This window comes from Annulohypoxylon maeteangense (genome assembly GCF_022496945.1).
Source record: "Annulohypoxylon maeteangense strain CBS 123835 unplaced genomic scaffold GGS22scaffold_1, whole genome shotgun sequence".
Classification (NCBI taxonomy): Eukaryota; Fungi; Ascomycota; class Sordariomycetes; order Xylariales; family Hypoxylaceae; genus Annulohypoxylon; species Annulohypoxylon maeteangense.
In genome coordinates this window covers 2901600-2918392 of record NW_025953248.1, presented here as the reverse complement: position 1 = coordinate 2918392, position 16793 = coordinate 2901600, and the positions used below count along the sequence as shown (strand labels likewise).

The 16793-nt window shown below is 43.2% G+C and overlaps 2 protein-coding genes across 2 annotated transcripts; one reads left to right on the top strand and one right to left on the bottom strand.

The window, feature by feature from the left end:
- The first annotated feature begins 3660 nt into the window (after window positions 1–3660).
- On the top strand, window positions 3661–6223 carry GGS22DRAFT_150635 (uncharacterized protein). The gene has a single exon (XM_047959336.1). It carries the CDS (start codon window positions 4252–4254, stop codon window positions 5476–5478), a length of 1227 nt encoding a protein of 408 aa, XP_047824170.1. The 5' UTR covers window positions 3661–4251; the 3' UTR covers window positions 5479–6223.
- Window positions 6224–8872: 2649 nt separating this feature from the next.
- Window positions 8873–12708, bottom strand: GGS22DRAFT_150624 (fungal-specific transcription factor domain-containing protein). The gene is made up of 7 exons (XM_047959335.1): window positions 11876–12708; window positions 11424–11454; window positions 11315–11366; window positions 10595–11259; window positions 10376–10420; window positions 9618–10319; window positions 8873–9562 (listed from the first exon to the last, which is right to left on the bottom strand). Exons 1-7 carry the CDS (start codon window positions 12212–12214, stop codon window positions 9468–9470), a joined length of 1929 nt encoding a protein of 642 aa, XP_047824169.1. The 5' UTR covers window positions 12215–12708; the 3' UTR covers window positions 8873–9467.
- Between the last annotated feature and the right edge of the window lie 4085 nt (window positions 12709–16793).

The window sequence follows — 16793 nt, the reverse complement described above, 5'->3', positions numbered from 1 at the left end:
TATTAGATGATGTCTTGGCGTTGCAAGATTGCCGCGCTCAATCTAACTCAGCCCGGTAATTCCCTCATGAGGCTCATCTGAGCGACCTGCCTAGCGCGTCAGGGCCGGCGCGTATATGTGTGTGCCTCGAGTGTGATACGATAGGATCTGGTGTGATGTGATAGAAAGGGACGTCCCTTGCCGAGCCGACCACATGGCAATCCTACCTATCTGCGGTCCGAATGCCGCAACCTCGAATTTAAACCCTCTGCCGATCTTGCTCCCGGAAGAAACTACGATATGATCCTGGCTTGCTCTGACACATTCGAAAATACTGACCGCGGATGGCTTAGGTAGGTGGTACATATGTATGTATATACGAGACTTTGGCAGGTAGTAAGCAGATCTCAACCGATTGCTTTTCCTTGTTTTCGGCTTTCTACCTTGTTACCTACTAGGTATGGATGTTACTACGCATTTCCACATTCAGGCATGTGACCTCGTGGAGCTCATAGTGGAAGAGTCAAAAAGGGGTGGAATGGGTTTCTCTTAAATTACTGAGCTCTGATCGTGAATTTGCCATAGTGCTACCTATTGAAACTTAACGGCTGAAACCCTGGGATGTGATTAACCACCACACGTGGGGGATCTTGGGGGCCATTGTGGTTGAGGCCGCCACAGACATGTGTTTTTTCGCTGCGCTTTGAATTATTCCAGTCTTCTTCGAACGTCCGAGTGGGTAGAATCTAATGTTTCGGAGATGTTGTGTGTATGCACAATGCACATGGTAGAATACTGTATGGATGAGAAACCCCCCTTACCTCCGTGACCTGATGCATGATCCTAATTACGAGCCGGACCCTTGAATGACGAGATTTCGGATCTTATCCATCTGATGATGTTTTAGTACTAGAGGTTGAAAGTGGGGGTAAAAGAAGAAAAAAGATGCTTCCATTTCGAAGGGGACTGGGAATCGAAGTTATTCAGGCTACCTAGTAGGGGTCAAGGGGCACCATCACGACTTTTCCACGTGTTCGAGGCCGGGGTCCGTCCGGAAGGGGGAGGTGGTGGAGAAGAAGAGGGGGGCAGTCAGGGCAGTTCAGTTCAGTTTTGACCGCTCTTGTCTAGTTTGAGCACTGTCCTGACAGTATGAATTTTTTACGCAGTACGACGAGGCTGGGCGTTGAAAAATAGGTCGCTCATCTCCGCTCGATCAACGTTAAAAAGTCTCCTCTAGCAATCGCGATCTGTTGTTGAAGAAGCGCCTACGGGGCTCAGATGAACTCCTTCGTGGGTCGTACAGCATTTGCAACCGCATCTGCAGCATCGAACGAGCTGGCTAAACTCGATTCGGGTGATGTCAGCAGGCAGGAGTTCTCAACGATCATAACCTGATGTTGACGACACTAGGACAAAATCTTACTGCACAGATGCTGTGCGAAGACTATTAGGGTTTTATCTGCATTCCGCATTCTGCATTTGTGGAACGCCAGCCCCTGTGTATGATATATCGTATTCTCTCCAATACATACGATCGGTGATAGGAGTAACTATTGTGGGTAGTGTTTGCATTGTTGAAGATCCACAAGCTGACATGCTCAAGCAGTCAAGCCGGAGGTCAACCCCATACAACTATCATAAATGATCTAGTTGCCTTCTCATATCCTATATTTGGTTGAAAAAGAATGGGGAATATACTAGGCATAATTATCTGTCTGCTGTCTGTGTTCTGTAAGTAAGCTAGAGTCTCCTCTATGGTGACAGGGTCCCTAGCTCTGTTCCTCCTTAACAACACACATATACGTACCTAGGTACTTCCATTGGTAGGCAGGTAATAAACTAAACACACGATCGTTAAGTCAAAGACACACATTCGAGCGTCGTAAGCAAACGTTGAATAATCATGGCAAAGTCTGGAATCCTCGGATTCGCGAGCGGGGTCTTCTTCAACTGCCAGGTGATGTTTCAGGCATAAGCCAATCTGATCAGAATATGAAAGAAGAGGAAAAGGATTGGATAAGTATGATATATGCTGCATATATTCACCGCTTTATTCATGTAGGTATATGCAATGCCCAGTGTCGACTATGCGCGTTCCAAAGTTGTTTGTAGAATCCATTGGACAATTGGGGGTGGCTAACACGTATGAGCCTATGAGAAGTCGAGTTTAGGTCTATGTACCGAATATAAGCGGATATCGACATTGATAATATAACGTTGAACCTTATAGGTGAACTTTGTATTACCTGAGGTACCAGTACTTCTGAATCTATTAGTTGCTTTAGTTTTAGTACCTACCACTGGACAACGTTAAACATCCATCCGATGTTGGACATTCAAACAAAGTTGAAGTCATCGTCAGCCTTTAACTCTATATATTTCACTTGCCGAGACATGTATACGGATAAGCATGATTGCTGATCAGTAACTACGTATTAACGATGCAAGCCAGCGCATTCCATCCACATCCAAATCAGGAGCTGCATCTCCGATCACCCTCCAACTTCCTCTAGATTTCATTCATACATACAGTACCTCCATACGTGCGCTGTAATGCTTTCAATGTTGAGTAGTAGGTACATCGTAGTGGATTGTACTATGGTGCACTGCTACACAAGGCTATTCCCGCTTTGCCCGCTGTCCGCTGCCCGCTTCGCATAGACCCCATCGCGCCCCCAGCTTTTAGCTTACTTCCAGCCACTCCCGCTATGGCTACAACCGCTAAAAGCGGTCCTACGCGAAGTGACATGCATCTTAGCTAAAACTCTGTTCATCGTTCGTCGATTGCCGCCAATGGGCATTGCATTTCCAGGCTTGCGTTTGCCCTGTTGGCCGTCAAGGCAAATGCGACCGGATTACATCTTCATGATATTGGTCATTTGGATCATTTGTCGTAGCATCAATAATCCGACCAGATCCGAATGTTTTTTTAATCGTAAGACTCTTCTGAAAAAGGCCTGACTCGTGTAGGCCAATGAACTTGCAAATGCCAATAGAAACATGTTTAGAGACGTTACCTTCAAGTGCTGTCAAATTCATGGATCCAGAATGGGAATCGCGTTACTTGATACCTTAGAAGGTAACTTTTCGGGCCGTGTTGACCACCCTCCCATTAAGTTTTCCTTCTGTAAAGATTGAAAGACAAAAAACAAATCATATAAATGTTCCCCTTTCAGACCGAAGACCGAACAAGGTGACAAAAGAACATCGCAGCTCGGCTCCTTCGTTGAGTTTTGTGTGTATGTGTGTGTGACCCGAGTAGATTGGTTTCTTCCATGCGAATCAATCTGTATCAATCTGATTATCCACCCGTGGAACCAGATCTCTAAAATAAGTTGAACATCCTTTCTTGCCCAGTCCTTCCAGTCCTCTTAGTCCTGCCACTCCTGCCACTCCTGCCAGTCTTGCCCAGGTGAGCAAGTTGCAAGGTCGTTTTTTTAATAAACCGCCACGGGAGCTTGTTTATTAGTCGCCGACCAAATCCGTTAAAAGAGTAGGTTTGTACCGCCGTACACTTGCACGCAGTCTACAAGGGTCTTCCTTACCGCTATCCCTGGTCTTAGATATATCTACGAGAGTACTTGGATACATCAGTACTCAAATAATCATATTTTAATAATTGTAGTGCCTGCCGCGGCCAGCTAACGCCCACTCTGCCACTCTAGCTACGTAGTACGTACCGAAGTTACGAAGCTACATCTAGGTAAATGTAACAGTGTACCGTAGCAGGACCAACCTTGAACAATGTCTAGTACCCCACAACCTTAGGCTTGGGCAATTCTCAATTCTCATAATCTTTCCTTTCTCGATATCATCTCTATTTCCACTCGATCCGATTCCTTCCCGTCTCACAGCCATTACAACCATTCTTTCTCCCCACCATATCCGCCTGAATCTGAAGAGCAATTGATCGAGCTCTTCTATTATCTATATTGTGCCGACAACCCGATTTATAATTGGCTAATACTTTGGATACTTCGTACGGATGAAATAGGCCTCTTAAGGCCCTAAATTGTAGTGTATCGTCGAGTTTACCGAGTAGCTGCCCGCGTCCGCGTCCGCGCTGCATACTTGGCTCAACTAAATGCCAACTACTTTTTGATTGATGCCTTTCTTGGAACATCCAATTTAACGGTTACCTAGCTATTTGCTTTTCTCACCTTCTCACCTGGTTCCTCAACCTTGAATAATAATCAGATGCCGGGATACGACCGACCACTCGGTTCTTCATAGCATCAATCGCAGACAAACGACCATCTTTCCATATCTAAAATGTCGGTAGACTCGTTAAAATCGTTAATCAACAATATCCCCGACTGGGTAAAACGTCTGGAGGAGCTTAATGGACAAATCGACCAACGCCAGCAGGATCTGGCTCTGTTGCCCGAGAACCGGCCGCGATCTTCCGCGAAGTCAGTGAGGAATCGGGGGTCCACCGAATCTTTGAAGCCGCGAGATGAATGTCCTCCCATCAATCCAGCTGATATTACACGCTCCACGACACCGCCCCCTCTGACGCGACCCAATGCTCAAAAACGAGACGGTACCGGTGCCGAGGTACCTTCGAGTCCCGTAAGCGAACCTCGTTCTAAGGTATCGATACAGCGCCAGGAAGTAATGGCAACTGCACAACGTCGAGCGCGCGCAACGGTCCGCAAGAAGCAGAAGACAGATTCTATGATCAGTAATGAGAATACCGTCCAAAAATACAGATCACGGAATATGATTATTGTCTATTATGACAGCTATGTGCAGTCGTTCTTTGAAGAGTTGGTTAAGTTCGTATCGATGCAAAGGAACGCTATGCGCAAGGCTAAGATGGCCGCCAAGGTTGCTCGTATCAGGCGTATGGCTGAGTTGGAGATGCCCGACGAAGAGGATGACGATGATGAAGGCAACGGCGGAGGTAACAACGATCTGAATCCTAGAGATAGCCTACTCGCCGCCGACATCAAGGCTGCGCCCCTTAGAGCTCAAGATGAGTCGGAAGAACCTAGATTGCGTTTCGTGAGCACTCGACAGATGGGATTACGAAACATGGCGCCTGGTAGAATGAACCTGCGAATGTCTAGACTTAACGGCGGACTAGGCTCGTTCCAAGACAAGGGTGATATCTGGGAAGACCTCGATAGGGGCCTCGAGTTTGTCCAAGGCATGTGTGAACATGGGGCACATCAATTCCTTCGAGATGGAGACTGCACCGATGAAGTCGAGAAGATCAAAGCGCGACTAGCACAGACGAAGGAGATGGCCGACAAAGAGATGGCACGCGTTCTCGCCGAAGGTCCCGACGACTCGTCCGAACCCACCAAGTCGCGCAGTTTTCGCCCAATGACGATGCGAAGGGGTGCGTCAACTTCTAAGAGCCCTTCCAAGCAGGACTCTAAGGGCCCCTCTAGGCAGAACGTTGTAGAGATGGAGGATGAAGGAGTTCAAGATATGGACGGTATCAAGCCGATCTCCAAGTCAACGGAGCAGCTGAACGGATCTACATCTTAGGTTGATGAAGTCTTAATCTTTTGCCATATATTTCGCTCATTTAAGTCCACCTACCTACCGACCGATAACGACCAGCATCATTTTACGCATATATAACTGCCACATATCACTCATACACTCATATTTGCTCGCATACTACATCGCGATGGAGTTAGTTGGCTTACACAAAGAATGACAAATTTAACGGGTGTCATCGCGAAAGGACTATTTCAATCCGGATTCGGAGATGGCATCTTTAAACCCATACTTATTTTGATCCTTACTCGATTTTGGAGTCTAGGCAGATAAAAAAAGCACGCATCAGCACATTTCACGATTTTGACACGTGCTTGGCGTTAAGGGGAAAGCCATTGGCATTGACATTACCGGTCCGTGGGGACCTGGATACAGTGTTGGAATCAACAACTATGGTGCCTGCACCATTTACGAGTTTATGGGAATTACGGCTTAGCAGTCGCTGTGTGTACATAATAACTACCTATATATCAATGCGCTCTTCAAGTTCGTCTGATGTGGGCGGTTCAAGTTCTGTTGGACTTAGTTGTTTGCAATTAAGCCAATGCCGTTTTAGAGAAACAGAGGCGACCTTGTAATCAAATTGCCAACACTGACACGGAATGATTGGATATCCTTCTAGGCGGATACAATAAGCGTAATGGCACATCTATCTAGGTACCTACTATTACCTACCTTCTACTTCAAACAAATTCATCGATATATTAGTTATAATAGTATTAATGCATAGCACTAAAAAGCCGTTCTATTCGAATCAACATGATTTCATCGAATTACGCTGCCGCCCAGTAGCAAGCGGAGATAGGTGATAAGTTCAGGCCTTCATCCAGCCCTATCATGTCATATTAAAAAGCAAACAAAAAAAAGCCCTAGCTAGCTAGGTACGTATTGCGTATGTATGTACGACTCCGGATGCGGAACTCCAGATCGGAAGGCAGAGGGGTAAGGACGCGGAATGGAGGACCCGTTCGTCGCAAAGTGCTTCCGCCCTAGAGGAAGCACAGTACCGATGTGCATGCGCGGGTCGTATGCGCTAGGCCTGGTTGGGTATATGTGTACCTATGTTTGTACATATGTACTGCATGGGTTTGTTCAAGGTTGTTGGTATGTATGTAGGGCAGAGATTGGGGATGGGGATGGGAGAACCAACAGGTATACGGGCTTGTTCCCCGTTTCACAGGCTTGGCTGGGAAGGGAATGGGAGAGGGGTGGATGGCCAATTGTGTTCGGTGCCGAGATTCGGTCCGTGTGGACGCGGGTTGAGATTCGGCTTCGGGGACGCGTAGTTTGTTTGTGTTCAGGGGAGGGGATTGATAGGTAAGGTTGATATGGTTGGTAAGACTTGTTTCGCGTTTCTGGGCGGAGGGGGTGGATCGTGGTTTTCATCACCGCTTTCTTGATGATTCGTCTTCTGATCGTGAGGGTATGGTTGTTGGCGGGTGTTTGTGATGCGGAAGTTTGTGCGGAACTTGGTTTACTCACGCATACCGGGGTAGGTAGGTGAGCTTCTCTCATGTGTACGGATACGCATGTATGCACATACATGTATGTGGGATGTAATGCGCGCGTCAAGTAATGGGCGTGTGTATGCGTGTTATATCTGGGTCGATGGCCCTCCAGCGTCGTATTGGCCTCTCCTCTCGCCTCACTTCTCACCTTGAGAACCCCCAATCCGGGGTAGCGGACTAGGTGGGATGGCCGTTCACGTGGTAGGAAGTATTGATTGTCTAAGTGTACTAGGAGATATGGATTCTCTTATAATTACTTAATCATAAGAAGAAGAGATGCGAATGAAACGGAGGAAAGAGAATGCGAAGATATGGTATGAGTAAGTAGGTGGATAGATCGAATTCGACTGAATGAAAAAACGCGCATACAAACACTGCAACGATTACGTACCTATATATACCTAGGTATATATCTCTATCTCGCGTCTCGTCCGATGAAACAGCTTTCCTATCGATCCATCGAACAGCGGTGCCTCTATCTCGTCTCATCTCACCTCACCCCCAACGGAGCGATCTCCTGCGGTTGGAAACCGGTTCCGCGGCTCCCCACCGGGAGACACTAGAAATTGCTACCTCGCACAACGCGAATTGTCGACTTAGACCGCATGAAAAGATACCTACTGCTCACTCGAACTCGTGTGAAAGAGGCGACTCGGTTGGTATCACGACAGTTATCTTAGTAATTGCGAGGCCGTTGGTAGTTTCCTTTTTGTCTTATTCGCCTTCTCGCTCTTTCCTTGTCCCTTTGATCTCTCCTTCTACACTTCGGCATTTCGCGGCACTGTCGGGTTTTAACCCGCGCCGAGAAAAGGGGTAAGTTGGCGGGTCTCCCGGCGGAAGGTACGACTGCTTGTTAATGCCTCAGACGTCCCGGCCGGGCCGGGTGGCGTGATGATTTGGAGGAGGCACAGCCAGCGAGTGTTCGGGTCCGAACCGCGCCTCGTTGAGGTAGGATTAGACAGAGAAACATGTTTGGTTGCGCACGTCAGACTTGGGCTGGTGTTTGTGGATGGGCGGGAGTGCGGGAGTCATGCAGTTAGTTAATTCTACAACGACATCATGGCTGTAGGTGGGTGGAGGTCGGTCGATTTCCTGTATCACCTTGGCGAGGGCCGTGTGTTACTATCAACTGAGATGTCGGCTTGGAGCTAGTTGCTGGGTAGGTAGGTATGTATCACAAGGCCGCTCTCACCCGCTATAGTCTCTAGTGGTTTGCCATTGCTTGTTGGCGCGCTGACTGCAAGCTCATGATGATCCCTAGTAATTAATCTAATGTAACTAAAAAGCACACGTAGATGATAGATATTACGCCATACGGATCGCCTAGTCCCGCATATTGGAAGCCGTAAGCACTATGTCGAGATACAAGAATAATACCAAGTCATGATAGTTAGTGGGATGGGGTTCTACTACTCCTTTGCGTGTATATATAGGTGCCTATACTAGGTAGGTTTGGTGGCAAGTAAATGCAACTCTCGGCTTAAAACCCGTCTGATTTTTTTTTCATTCCAATGGCTAACATGACATTAAATCAACTAACAACTTGACGCCGTGGAACCTATAGCGTTACACATAAACGTTTATGTTACCACCACCACCGCAGCTTCGATCCTTTTTTGAGTATGACACCCCTTTCGTCTTATAGATGCAAGTTTATTGTGTCAATGTCAAATCGCATCACCTGTCCTAGCCCCTTTTATCTACAGCGGAAATCACAAGCTTGACTTCATTCAAATTGACATGTCGCCAACATCCTCACGAGTCCTGTGTCTTCGGACGCAGTCATACACGCATTAAGTAAGACACAGCACTTCCACAGCAGTTGGTGAAACTATACCCCTAAAATAGGGATTCTCATTGTTGCCAATCGCCATCATTTATCAGTGCTAGTTCCAAGTCTCCGCCTTATAGAGAAAAGTAATGAGCTATCCTTCCACGTACGACCATAGGACCTGGAAAATTCGGGATCCCGTCCGCTCTCCCCTGGACAAGCCAGATACCGCCGGATCAGTAGTTGGGTCGGTGACGACCAGCGAATCCCTGGTGTTGTACGTTTTTCTTTTTGTCGTTTTGCTCTTTGTCCACTTATTCATATATTAGAATAATATGACTGCAGTGACTGTGGAATTCTCCAGATCCGATTATTGATTTGATCCATTGTCGCATTGTGAACCTTCTTCAATGTTAGTAGTGTTTATGAAGAGGGAAGTTTGAGCTTCGTGAAGACTTGCCACACCATTCGCTTTTAGACGAAATTAGTACCTAGATCCTAGCTAGAACCAGGCCAACCAAGTATAGAAAAAAACACATCAATGATATCTTATGCTAACCAGTATTTTAACACTGCAACTAATTACAAGCCCATCTCAGTTAACTCCAGCGCATATGTACCTAGAATATCATCAATGTACATATGAAGTTATGTACAAGCCCATTATCTAACAAGGTCTCGTAGATTATCGTAATTTACAGAAATTCGCTCAAGACAGCTACTCTTGTCCTAGCATCATCCGAGCCATATTCACCGTCAGCCATTATCTTCATAATTTGTACCATGCGAGCTATGAACTGTCAGCATTTAAGACATAAACACCGGAAGTCAAGAGTCAAACGTACTTATGTCCGCTTTCGCCCTTGCGAACAACGGATCTCTCAGAAATTGGTCCGCAGTAGCGGGATCTCTTCCGGCCTCCCGTAAAACGCCACCTATGCACAGCGCCTCTAAGAACGCCCTATGGTGGAAGACCCACCACACTCGTGCTTCCGTATCGAAAAGTGTAAAAAGCACGAAGAATGAAGTGATTGCCTCGTGTGCGGCTTCTAGTGTCGCTCTGACGTTAACGGGGACGTCTGGGCTTTCGGAAGCATGTACTAGCATAAGATTATGATAGTAGTTACTACTCAAAAATAGTGTTTGTCTAACGACACGTTTGTTGCTGCATGCGAGCTGTGCAATACTCTCTTGATCCCAAGACCGAAAGACATCGGGAAATGAACGGTACACTGCGCGAAAGTCGGCGACAAGTTTCGATTTCTGCCTTTGCGTAGAGCAGATGGGTACATCGAGAGACCGAGGACTAGAGATGGTTTCCTGAACCAGATTTGCTAACATCCAAGAACCTCGGATATATGCTATGTCAGTGGGACTTGCGTCGCCAAATCCAGCTGGATCGTCGTGGAAATCTTCCACTTTAACATCAGTATGCGTAGCGTTGGGAGGTAGAGATAATAGGACCGTCAGAAATGTATCCTGGACAAGCACGGCTTGCCAAAGCTTGCGCCGCTGCTGCTTTTCGAATTCGCTAGCATTTGGTGTGACTGACAGATTTTATCATCAGCTTAATTTCAACCCAAGATCAATTGCTTTTTCCTACCTATATTTGGGTCTCTGTGCAGGCCCATCGCATATGCTTGTCTCACTACAACACCAAAGAGTCAGCGATTCCCCATTTGTGGAAGTCTCCTGTATAAATCTTCGTGGAACGCTGACATGCTAAATGAGCATGTGGCTTCTCGGACGAAATATTACGAGGAACACTGTGCTACCAAATAGGGCCATAAAGGGACAATAGTCAAGTCTGGAATATACATACATAATAGGCCCGAAAACGCCCAGCCATCCGAGGCATGGTTATCGTTTATTAGAAAGTAGCCAACCAATACCATGGCTTGGACAGAATGCAAAGACGCAGTATTCAGATAGGAGAACATGCGTAAGGCTTGATTGCCTGCCGAGGCATAGAATTCGGATGTTTGTTTACGGTCTTTAGGGTTGGTAGTTGAAACGAATTGTGTTCCTAGGGCCATCATGGTGAAAAGCAGACCTACGAAGGCGGCGTCGGTCTTCTCCGAATCCCTGAGCGACCAAAAATGTTCGTACTCGAGGTAGAAAGTGCGCCGATCGATTATTGGATAGATGGGGTCAACGCATTCATAATATTGACTTAACAAAATGTCGGCTTGCAGCTTCTCAGGGAGTACCCCAATCACCTCCGGAAGCCCACCTTCGCAAGTCCAGTAGTTGGCAAATGGATGTTCTGAGCCTATCCCAAAGACATTTGATGCTGTTGGGTGGGATAAAGATACGTTAGAGAGGAGTCCTGTGGATAATGCTACGGACCCACGAGAAGCGATGCGACCGGTGAGAATACCTCTTTCTGCGATATTTGGAATCGAAGGCTTCATTCCGTTCATCGTCACCTTCTTCTTCGGCGGTTTCGTCATCCTGCGGCCATTGGTTGCCGACCGAGATGTCTCCCTGGTACTGTTTAGTCGCGCCTCAACGGAACCCCCTCCGGACTAGAGCGACTCACTCAAGGAGATTCGCAACGTGCGCATACTTGCATTCCGTCTGTCGTTTTATGCCTGGAAACGATTCATAAATATTTGATAATTAAGAGCTGAAACGGTGGCTTGACTTACATGCTAAACAATGAGGTCTACCTCTATCGCACTAAACTCGCAATTGTATGTGTTAGTAGTAGCTAATATACATAAGAAAACATTTTAAATCATGTTGCATTATTTCCAATTTGGTGGATAGATGATGTCGTTGGAACCCCCGTAACGCAAAGCGTTTCTTGATGTTGCTGTCGCTGTTGTACACGGGCCAAATTCTTAGAACAAACACTGTACCCAATTTGCCCATCACTTCCCGCTCTTCTCTTCCGAAACATGGCTAAGTGAGTCTAAAAAAAGGACTACCACGTTTTTTCTCCCGCTGTGCTACGTGATACTGACGCAACTGCAAATGATTAACAGATCTAGCGCTAGCTAGACACAATACCTAGTACTCGTTGTTGCCGAATTATGAAAGTGAAGATGAAAAGAAAATGGCATTATTAAGCATTCATGGGGTTTGCGCGCGCACTTGCCTTCGTCTTTCGCTCGACGCATTCATAGCATGACAGCGTTGGCTTGTTGCGTTTCTGTTTCTTCTTGAGCGGTTCGGCATAGGAAGGGATAGCGGTGACGCTCTCCCCGCTGCCGGCGCCGTCGCCATCTTCGGGTTCTGACTTGGCACCAAAGAAATGCTGGCCGTTTGCCGAATCGGGAGAGGCGTAAAGAGTACTCGCGGAAGTCGGGGTTAAGATGGCTATTGGCGACAATGCGGAATTGGATGAACTGCAATTAGAATTGACAGAATTGGCAGAATTCCCAGAACGTCCTCCGCTGCCGTACGACAAATCGGTCGGGCGCTGCGATGACGACATGCGCGTTGCTCGTGTCTCTCTATTTATACCGTATGCAAACCCGGCCGGAAGGATTCAATTGAGGCTGAACATAGAACTGCAGGTTGGCGCATCCGGGAATAAGGGCCGATCGTCCTTCTAGTCCTATTCAATTGGAACAAGGTCGGATGTGGAAAATGGGAATGGATGGATATAAAGAAACATAAAGTGACTGTTGGAGGGGAGAAGCCAAGACTTTTTTTTTCTCTTATCTCTTTCGAGGTAAAAGGGAAAAATTAATATGGGGAACGAGGATCGAGAGGAATTGGAAAAATGACGAACATTGAATGGCGAATGGCAAGTGCCAAATGTCAAGTGTCAAATGTTAAATTTCAGATGGGAAGGAATTAGTTACGAACCTTGAAAGTTACAAGTTACGTACTATGTAGTAGTCCTTGGAGTTTGGAGGAAGCACTCGAGCAAGAATAATAAGAAAGGCAAGGTATTTTAATGGCCAATGGATATGGGAAAGATCAGTTGACACCCCTAGTTACAATCCTTAACTTTTAGTACATATAGTATCGTAATGCTGTTGTATTGTACATATAATACATCCATATAATACCTACATACCAACCTACCACAGAGGGAAAATATGGTTTCCGAGAACGGTTATTTACTGCTGGATAACTGTTATCAAAAGGGAAATAACGGTTATTTTTAAAGAAATAATCGTTTTTAATTAAGCAACGTTTTTCTTTAGTTAACAACGTTTTTTTTAAGTTAATAACGCTTTTTTTTAATTAACGATGGTTTTTTTATTAACAACGTTTTTATCGATTTTATAATCGTTTAAATTATTTTTATAAAAAAATAAATTATTAAATAATATTATTAAAGTTTAAAAGTTATAATATAAAACTTAGAATTTTTTTTTTTAAAGTAATTAATTATTTTTTTTATATATAACTTTTATATATAACTTCTATATATATATATTATAATAAATTAATTTAATTTTATATTAACTTTAAAAATTAATTTAATTAAATCGCGTTAAATTAATTTAAGTTTTTTTTAATAAATTAAATTTAATAAAAAATAAATTAATTTAAATAATTTAACCTTAAAAATAAGTTTATTTAAATTAATAAATAAATATCGTAATAATAATATATAAAATTTAAAAATAATTATTAAACTGAAAAACGGTTAATTTATTAATAACGTTTTAATTAAAAAATAACCGTTTTTATTTTAATAATAATTTTTTAATTAATAACGTTTTTTTAATTAATAATGTTTTTTTATTTTAATAACGTTTTTTTATTTTAATAATACTTTTTTACTTTAATAACGTTTTTTTACTTTAATAACGATAATTTTATTTATTATTATATTTAAAATTTACATAATTATATTTATATAAAATAATTATTACGAATTAAAAAATAAATAAATAAATTAATTTAAATATTAATTTAACGTAATTAAATTATTAATTTATTTATTTACTTATTTACTTATTTATTAATTAATTTAAATAAATTTATTTTTAAAATTATTTAAATAAATTATTTAAATTAATTTATTTTATTTTTATTAAATTTAATTTATTAAAAATAAATATTTTATATAAGTAAATTTAAATTAATTTAATATAAAATTAAATTAATTTATTAAAATATAAGATTAAATTAACTTATTATAATATATATATATATATGAAAATTATATATAAGAAAAATAATTAATTACTTTAAAAAAAAAAATTCTAAATTTTATATAATTTTTAAATTTAATAATATTACTTAATAATTTATTTTTTTATAAAAATATTTAAATATTTATTTATTATTTATAATCGTTATAAAAATTTAAATAATTATAAAATTAATAAAAACGTTATTAACTTAAAAAAAACGTTATTAATTAAAGAAAAACGTTATTTAATTAAAAACGATTATTTTTTTAAAAATAACCGTTATTTCTTTTTTAATAATAATTATTTAATAATAAATAACCGTTTTCGAAAACTATATTTTCCTTTTATAATAAATAAATAAATAAATAAGTTAATAATTTAATCGCGTTAAATTAATATTTAAATTAATTTATTTATTTATTTATTTTTTAATTCGTAATAATTATTTTATATAAATATAATTATATAAACTTTAAATATAATAATAAATGAAATTATTATTATTAAAGTAAAAAAACGTTGTTGAAATAAAAAAGCGTTGTTAATTAAAAAAGCGTTATCGATTAAAAAACCATTGTCAGGGCAAAAACGGTTGTCCCCTAACTGAAACGTTATTAATGGGCCAGCCGTTTTTCGGTCTAAAAACCGTTCTTAGATTCCATATATTGCCACTGCGGTACCTACACAGCCATACATCCATGGCCCTACATGGCCTTACAAGTTCGAGGTTACGACATTGTAAGTTACAACACAGAAGATGCATACATATGTCCCCCCCTTAATCAGCCTACAGCTATCGTGGCTGCGTGCCTTCGCTCACTCACTTACCTTCAAAATACTGACTCACTCGTCGCTGCAGCTCTTCAGCATCACGTCACGACTGACCGGTGCATGCATGACATGGGAAAGTTGCTAATTCGTATATGATGTATCCACCTGGGTGCCTAGTAGGTATGCGTGAAAGCCAATATATTCACGTCCAGCAGGTAATAAGTTACATGTCCAAGTATCATTGAGGTAGGTTTATCTCGAGGGTTCCGCACCATGTCCACCAATGTGTCCAGTGTCCACCATGTCGGTGAATGTATTGTATGAAGTATTGAAGTATCGAGCTAATGAAAGTAACTTTCAGCGCTAGCTATTGTACTGTACGATCCAGCGATTGAGAGATACGCTGTATGCAGTCAACCCCCGCAAAGCGGTCCAACTAAGCTCTTTAAGTGCCGTAGCGTTGGCAGGGGTCACCCGCGGAGTAGGGAAGTGGGAAGTGGGAAGGATGGTAAGGAGGGCTAAGGAGGGCTAAGGAGGCGGCCAGGTGCGTAGTTGCTTTAGTTGCTCCAGTTGCCTACTGCCTACTGCCTAGTTCCAAGTTACTTTGATGGATTGGCAGTCGGACTACGGCATGAACCATGAACCATGCAAGCACGCGTGCTGTGATTATAAATGCCGAAAACGCGCGCTGACTGATGAAGATTAACATTCAATTTGCGCCGCCTCTCCGCCCGATCTTTTTTCATGTATGGTGTCTGTCAGTTTACGTACACCGCAGCTGCATGACTGATCAGATTATATTTGGTATCCCGAATTAAGTCAGGAGACCGATTATCATTCGTCGTCAATACTCATACTTGAATACATCGTCATTGTTGTCGAGTTGTCGAAATGTCTTCTCCAAGTCATGGAATCACTTAGAATATCCAACACCGCGAATAGGGACATAGCTCATTTAATTCATCTACGACCCCCTTATCAAGTTAGGTAACTCTAGGCGGACCCCAACTTACAATACATCCAACCCCCAGAATCCGACGACCCAATCCTTGGGGTCGATCACTGTCATCCATGCTGACCTTGTCTAGAACAACTTATTACGTCAAGCACTTTTACGGCGTCGTAATGTGAGAGGTGAGCCTTGGTTGGCTGGTTAGCTATTCAAGTTTACGACTTGAGTTCTGACCACTTATTAAGATGGTTAGTAAGACTCCTATAGCACGGCGTAGAGACATCCAACCACCGTGCTCATCTGACTTTCTCGGCCCCGTCTGCCGTTGAGATGAGCCACGAGGGAGTCTCCGTTGCGACGTTAAACATGTATGCATGTCATGAATATTCCCAGGCCTGCCAGGTCTGCCAGACCTACCAGACCGGCGGACACTTATGCGGGAACCGTTAGATCTGACAGGCACAGCCTAGTTTATTCTTTTCCAGAATTTCCTCGCGTGCTTCTTAGCAGACGGGTTTTGCTACCGATTGTCAGCTAAGTCAAACCCCGCCCAGTTTCTCGATTGTAGTAATGTTCTATGGCTTGGCTTGGCAGGTACTAAGCGCTAAAGGAACAAAAGACTTCGTCCCGAGGATCTGGTATAGGGACGGTAAGACGTCCCCATGGTAGGGCGCACATATAAGTGGTAATCCGGCATAAGCATGTCGCAGACAGACTGTCCATTCTGGCCTGTCATGGCACCGAACTATGCATTCTCATGTTTAGTCAACAGGGTCGTCTTGACGAATCAATATCATCCTTCCCGTTATTCAGCATTCTAAAAACAAAACACCAATGTTATGTTGCCGGACAACTTATCCATTGACTCTGATACAGTATCGACGCTCTTTAATTGATCGCATTATGTTACCATCGAGCACAACTTAACGTCACTTTCAATATAAAGCGGAGTTTCCAAGATTTAGTATTTGCCGTCGCGACATAACATAGTTGCATACAACTACTTGCCCAGCCCGGCCATCGCAATGAGCTACTCACCGTCCTTAAGGTCATCAATTTTAACTAATTCGCCGGGGCAGGTCCGCCGCCACGCGATCTCGTCTTAACGGAAGCTCGCGTTCGCAGGCTCGGTCTTTCGATGTCAGACAGCTGCCCACTCGCTAGTGCTGTACAGGTACCTATCCTGGTAGCCA

What these genes read in the sequence shown, in the direction of transcription:
- GGS22DRAFT_150635 (XM_047959336.1), top strand. Translation starts at nt 4,252, where the DNA reads ATGTCGGTAGACTCGTTAAAATCGTTAATCAACAATATCCCCGACTGG.
- GGS22DRAFT_150624 (XM_047959335.1), bottom strand. Translation starts at nt 12,214, where the DNA reads ATGTCGTCATCGCAGCGCCCGACCGATTTGTCGTACGGCAGCGGAGGA. An exon ending in TAGACCTCATTGTTTAGCAT is followed by an intron (nt 11,367 to 11,423) that starts GTAAGTCAAGCC and finishes AATCGTTTCCAG; the next exon opens with GCATAAAACGACAGACGGAA. An exon ending in GGCGTTTTCGGGCCTATTAT is followed by an intron (nt 10,421 to 10,594) that starts GTATGTATATTC and finishes TTGGTGTTGTAG; the next exon opens with TGAGACAAGCATATGCGATG.